This window comes from Sceloporus undulatus, chromosome 5 (assembly GCF_019175285.1).
Source record: "Sceloporus undulatus isolate JIND9_A2432 ecotype Alabama chromosome 5, SceUnd_v1.1, whole genome shotgun sequence".
Taxonomy (NCBI): domain Eukaryota; kingdom Metazoa; phylum Chordata; class Lepidosauria; order Squamata; family Phrynosomatidae; genus Sceloporus; species Sceloporus undulatus.
In genome coordinates this window covers 25619024-25626177 of record NC_056526.1, presented here as the reverse complement: position 1 = coordinate 25626177, position 7154 = coordinate 25619024, and the positions used below count along the sequence as shown (strand labels likewise).

Below are 7154 nucleotides of genomic sequence, written 5' to 3'. Positions count from 1 at the left end.
GTGAACTTTTCCTACTAAGCATTATCATCAGATGGGTAGTTTCATTCTACCATTTTGCCCCACAGGCTTCCATCTCACATCCCTAAATCAGATGATATGTCAAACTGGTTTGGGTTTTTATGTTATGGATGCCCCCATATTTTTGCATTCTCCTGTGTACTACAGTGGTCCCTCCACATTTGCTGGGCTTAGGGGTGAAGGTTCCCCATGAATGTGGAAAAAACGCAAATAAAAAAAGACTATTCTTTTTACTTGAGAGTATCTCTCTAGGAATCTCCAGGTCTTCTAGTGCAACTCTATGGTCAACATCTGCCAGACACTGAACACAGAATCAAGCTGGAGGACCTACAAATGCCTAGAGATGTGTTTTCTCTAGGAATCTCTAGGTTCTCCAGCACAATTCTATGGTCAACTTCCAGCAGAATTGTGCTGGAGGACTTAATGATTCCTAAAGAGAACATATTAATCAAAACCACAAATAATCAAATCCGCAAATGTAGAGGGCCAGCTGTATTTACCACATAGTCTCAAAGATGAAGTGAACCAATAGCCACAATTCTAAGACAGGGTTGAACAATTGTGTCCCTTTACAACTTTGGACAGAAACTCCCATCATCTTCACTACTGACCATTTTGGCTAGGAAGTTGTATTCTAACTTCTGACGAGCCACAAATTACACTGCAGTGAAAGGAAAAAAAATTGGCAAGGCATCAGGTTTCATAAAGCACATTAGCTGGTATTGTACAGCCTACCAGAAAATATTGTTCTAGTCCAGGGCAAATAGAACACGTTAGCTATGTATGGTGACTCACCAAAGATTTAAAATTTGTTTTCTGGTCTGAGCTTGCAAATACAGGTTGCGAAGCACTGTGTATGGCACAGTATGTGGCTGCTAAGTTGCATACAGCTTAGCCTAGGGTGGGGGAAAAACTCACAAGCTATAGGTTTTTACAGATACGGTTTTCAATTCTTGACTTTGACTTTTCACAAACAATACTGCTATTTAACTACTGAAGTATCGGTTTCTTTATATCTTTTCCCTTACTTTTTGAATAGACTGGACATTTCAATGACTTTATCATCAGCCATGGTGTTCTTCTGGGTCTCCTTTGTGTGATAGAACTTGAAGGCAGTATTTTGTAGTGACTATACACAAAGCAAATGTGGTATAGTGGTTTGAGCATTGGACAATAACTCTGGAGACCAGAGTTTGAATCCCCAATTGGCATGGAAACCAAGTGAGTGACCTAACGCAAGTCATACACTCTCATACTCAAGACAGAAGCACTGCCAAAAATTTCTCTGAACAAATCTTACCAAGAAAACTGTGTGATAGGCTTGCCTGAAGGTTGCCATACACTGGAAACAACTTGAAAGCGCACAACAACAGTCCTTCCTAGAGGCGCTGAGTTCAGAAGGTGATGCTGGGAAATTCCTATTTGCAGCTTGGTGTACTCTTAGTTTCAGCAATGGTTGAGAGCATATGTGTACAGCCAAAGCTAGTCTACTAGCTGCATTGATTTCAAATATCTGATTTGGCCATGGCTGGATTACTGTAAAATTCCTCAATGGGGTTGCCTTGCAAAATCTTCAATGTTGTCTATGGATCCAAGATGTGTCAGCCAGACAGTTGATTCAAGCCAGTTACAGGGGAAAACTCATTCCTTTTTATGAGTTTCACAGGCTACCAGTGCATTTGAGGCCAAAATGCAAACTTTTACTTATGACATATTACACCTCCTAGAGTTTGGTCTATGATATCTGAAGGATGTCATCTCCTCACATGATGCTGCCCAGGTTTTAAGATCATTGGAAGAGACCTTTCTCTCCATCCCATCACCATCATAGACAAGTTTGGTGACAACCAGAGAGAGGACCTTATTGGTGATTGCTCCCAGTCTGGAACTCCCTATCAACAGAGTCTAAGGTGCCCCCCCTTCCCACTGTCTATCTGCCATCAGAGTGTGACCTTTTTTATTCAAGCAGTTTTTTGGCAACTGATTGGCTGCTGCAGAAGGGCTTTTTAATGGGAAGGCTGTTGTATCTTTTTTTTCTTTTTCCCTCTGGGACTTTTAAATGGTTTCTAGATTGTTTTAATTCAGTGATTGTTTCAATATGATAATTGTCATAATATCAAAATTCACTGTTTTTATATCTGTTTTTAAAACACGTTGTGGAAGAAAATATATAAAATAAATAATCAAGCTATTTTGCATCTTATGCACTGTCAAAACTACATTTCATTGGCAGATGTTAGTAAAATACATGAAGCTATTGATGGCATTTTATGGATATATTATGGACTCAAGTTATTTCTATACAAAAAAAGAAATAGAATCATCAAAAAATGGTCAAAGAAGTCAGAAGTGGAATTTGCATGATTCCTAAGACAATTTGTAGCACACTCTATATTTACAAGTGAATAAACATAAAGAAATTAAACACTTGAGTGCTAAAATCAAAACATAAGTAATACAGATTTTAATTTCAGTATTTAAAGTACAGAAAGTGGAAACTATTGTCAAATACAAATTTAAACAAGCCACTTGTCCTCTCAAAACATTAAATTGGTAAGCTACTTATAGAAACTTACAAATTTCAAAGTAAAACTGAAACAAAATAAATACTGTACATACACTTTCCCTGCCTGCAGGCAAAAATGGGATGGGAAACACTGTTATAAATTGGGAGGGGGGGGGAATGCTCTTAAAGCTGCAGCATCCCACTTCCCAGCCAAAACACTCCACATAGAAGTGTGTTTCTGTAAAAAGGATCAGAGGACACACAAACTGCTATTCAGAAAGACTGCTATTTCACAAACATTCAAAAATTTAGAAATCAGACTGACAGTAGAAAAAGGTGTGAGGGAAATCACATCAACAAAACACTACTACAAAACTAGTAAATATAGCCAAGTCCTATCCCTTTTTCAAATGTAACGAATATCTCAAAAATGCCAAAGCACTGGCAAAGTTAAACTTTTCCCAGCAGAAATGAAAATTCATATTAATATAATCTCTTAAAGTGATTTCTTTTATTCCATTCCCACAGCGAGTAACTATTATGGCTTAAAATTTATATTCAAAGTCCTCGTCCAGACAGAAATGCAGCTATAGCAGTCACTGCATTTCCTAATCAGTGCTAGGCTCATTCCCACCCTTAACTACACAATTCACACATTTTGTACACAGATCATTGCCTTTTTGGAAAATGGATGTTGCAGCTTTTAATACAGTTCAAATGACAAACAGTAAGGCCCTAAAATTCAGTTTATATTTCTTCCACAAGATAAAGTTTCGCTGATTAACTCAGATCCAGGGAAGTGAACAGTTTTTGATGGTCTGGAAGTATGGATGCAAATTATTACAAAAAGATACCTTGAGTTTTTGTTTTGTTTTTAGTGGCAGAGAAATTGTGGATGAGGCGAGGCACTATGCATGGGATTCTCTGATCATTTGTAGCATTGGGCATCCTCAGTTTCCTCCAAGTTACCAGTTTAATAAAACTACTGAATCAGACCAGGGTTGTTTTTAAGTCCTACAAAGATTTCACAGTTTAATTATACAGATCCTGGTGAATGAAGGCAGTTAGTGGCATGTTAAAAGCTTAGGTGAAGTAAAGTTTCTTGAATGTGATTATGATAGTGTGCTCTCATCCTGAAGAACATTAATGTAAGCACTTTTGCTAGGAAAAAATGTGGCCAGAAAGGCCATGCTTTTTGTTCTACCCTCTTGAAATGGTGAGAATGATCATATGTAAGTGTCATTGATTGCATAGGTAAACCTACCACAGAGGTCATTTAAGGCTACTTTGTAGCCTGAGATTATTGGCAAGTATTGTAGAAGAACAAAAAGAAATGCTGCTAGAAATGATCCTGCTAAATCACTACACTGACATCCTTTTCGTATTTTTCTTTCTTCAGCAAAACCCAAATACTTCATTACACCTTGCTCTCTCATCCATCAGTTCAAAACAGAATAGGACTTTAGCAATTCTGCCCTACAGGTGAAATTCTTGTTACAATTATTTTAAAAGATGGCCTCTTTGAAATAAGACTTCACAGAGGACTATGTAACCTCCTGCCAAATACGGCTTAAGCACTGCTTCCTCTCCCTCAAAGTGAAATGACAAAGGCAGGGCTACAGTATCTAATTTAAGAAATCCACTGTACTACATATGTAACGTCTTCTGCAACTGGGATTTCTACCAAGGAAGTTGCATCTTACAAAAAAGACTGCCAACTAGTCTCTTCATTCAGCTAACCAAACTAAAGACCACTTTTCAGAGCTACTTATTTCAACATTCTGTTAATGTACTTTTCCTTCCATAAAATAAATCAGTTTACTGTATATACATCCTTATTTCTGTAAGAGGGTTACTGAATTTGTGATAGAACAGTTGACTCAATTTTATTTGAAACATAGGTAGAAAAAAGAATTGAGCAATTGGCATCTCTTTTGGCAGACCATGAAGAGATTTTGTGGTGGTGGTGGGTGGGAGAACGATAAAAATAAGGGAAACATCCATAAAAATATGGCTCCAGCCAAAGCCTCCTCTTCCTCCTCTCCAACACCAGCACCTGTCCCCCAGTAAAGCCACAATTATAATACCAAGAGACACTAGACCAATTATGATAAATATCTGCTACTTTGGTCTAAAAAAGCTTCATTATCTCAGTATATTTACCATTCACTGAATTGTGTCCTCAGCCAAATTTTACAGCATTTTTATTCTTATGTAAATTGGTTATAATATGAAAAAAGCAGTTCTCTTTAAAGGTATGTCTTACCAAAATTTGAATGAACCAATGCTTCAAAGCCTGGCACCACAGATCTGTTTTTCTGCCTAAAGCAAAAGGATTGCTATCTTACTTTGAAAGGTACTTAAAACACAAGTACAAATTATACACAAATATACTACAGCTCTATTAAACAGATATATGGACTACTACTGCTGGGGGAAAAAAAGGTCAATACTTAAAAGTGTCTTACCTCAGATTAACCAGTAAATCAGTTATTTCCAAAAGCTAGTACTGAGTTGTCTCTTTGTAATCAGCTCTATTTGTAATCTTGATAACACATGTTTTTAAGCTTGTTTTTTTGTGATTAATTTTGACAGATAGGTATTGAGAAAAAATATTATTCAACTGGAAAAAACAGTGAAGGAAAAGTATAGTAACTTTCAAAACTTATGTTACATGCTTGTTATCTCCTTTTGCCCGTTGACACTTCCAATTTCAATCCAACCAAAGTCAGCCATTGCACTTACTTCCAAATTAGATTTGCTTTCCCATCCAGCATGCAATTATGCATTGTTAAGTCTTATTCAGTTAAATGGGCTTAAGTGACAAATTTGTAAAGGACTGAAGCCATGAAATGTTTCCACTGAGAAATTTGGCCAAGTTTTAACAACTGCAAGTAGCCAAGAAAGTCTGAATGTTGTGATAGGAGACAAAGGACATTACGTATTGTTTAACAGAGATACTCACACAGATGCAGAAAATACTGAACGTATAAAATTGTTTAAGCACAAAGTCCTATTTAGGGACTTCTATATATTTTATTTTAAATATAACCTGAAGACTGCAATGTTTTTATTGAAGTGAAGTCAAGCAACTGAGTAGCTTTGGCCATGCTTTAACTCTTAATCAACAGAGTGAAATGCAATATCCTTAGTATTCCTGCTTTAGTACTGAATAGCCCTCTTACCAAAATAGTAGTATAGGTGCCTCCTCCTTTTCCTCCAAAAAGAGCTTAAATAATCAATTTTATATTACAAAAATACAATTTTTTCATCTAAGTTATTTACATGCATTTCAGAATTGGCATTTACTACCAGATTTTTGCAAAGCATGACACAAAATAGTCATTTGAGATTTAGCACGCTATCAAACACATTTACATATATACAAAAATGACTTAAGACCTTTAACTGACTGGCATATATAGATAATAATACAATATTCTGCCACCACAACAGCCTTCCTCCATAAAATGCATTTAAGTGTCTACACTTAAATCAGTAGCTATAGTGCTACAACTGGTGTACTATAACCCATGCTTTGCATGAATCATGCTCCACAACATGGGAACAAATACGGGGGAGGAGGAAGCACATGTATGTGCAATAGCTGTTGCTAATGCTACGCCAATAGTAATCCAGTATAACTGGCAGAACATGAGAAGAGGAAGGAGCAGGGACAGGAAGTCACAGAAAAGTCAATTAAACTGATGGAGAATGTGTCCTTCAGAATTTAGTGGAAAAATAATCCACAAGCACATATAAAGAACAGAAATTAACATGTTATTTCATGTGTCTTAACTTAATGCATCACATCCATGTTTAAGACTGTAACTTGTATACCAACTGTTAGAAGCCAAAATAAACCTTTCATGTGGCTCTCCACAGCAGACAGTCGTTAAGAACAAATAAAAATCTTCACATTTGTTACATCTAAAATTAAAATAATATTTCCCACAAAAAATGTTTTCCAAATAAATAGTTTAAAAATGAATTCAATAGTTGCCATTATCCGTCAAATAAATTATTGATAACCACCTTCATCATAATCTTCTGTTCATGAAATTAGTTCAGAAACTTAGCAGAAACAACAAAATGACAGCCCTGAAAAAGACACTTCCTAATCCACAGTCTCTGAAGAGTCCCCTGTTTTCCAAATAGTTATTGCTGAGCAGGTGTGGCACAGTGAAAATGCAGCATTGGGTTTTTGTTCATCAGGCAGTGTTCTAATAAAGTACATGCATTCCGCTTCAAGTAGAGGACTAAAACAGAAGCTCCAGGCACTGTTACCCTCAATACTCGTCTGCATACAAAAAAAAAATAGCAGAAGCAGAAGTAGCCACTCCATCAAACAAAGAAGCGTGCATGGCCATTTCGGTTCAGCTTTAGAATCTTCCCAAGTCGCTGTTTGGCAGTTGCCATACCTTTCTTTGGACGTTTGCCTGAAAGAAAAAGAAAATGCTGGTACTTTTAACCACCACAAGTCAGGTATTTGCTTTAATAATTAATCAAATCAGTCCTACATTGGTCAAATGGGGACCTTCAAGGAAGGATCACTGAACGTAAGTCAACACAGGGTCTTCAGCAACCACAGTCCACCCTCCCCATATGCAGGAGATCCGTTCCAGACCCT

The 7154-nt window shown here is 36.8% G+C and overlaps 1 protein-coding gene across 3 annotated transcripts in view; it reads right to left on the bottom strand.

Annotated features, from left to right (window-relative positions):
- Window positions 1-2459: 2459 nt before the first annotated feature.
- The window catches only part of KDM7A (lysine demethylase 7A), a 54299-nt gene continuing 49604 nt past the window's right edge, over window positions 2460-7154 (bottom strand). For all 3 annotated transcript variants that reach the window (XM_042470836.1, XM_042470835.1, XM_042470834.1), the window contains exon 20: window positions 2460-6963. In XM_042470836.1, the coding sequence (XP_042326770.1) occupies window positions 6869-6963 (95 nt within the window). In that variant the 3' untranslated portion in view covers window positions 2460-6868. The remainder of the gene's footprint in view (window positions 6964-7154) is intronic.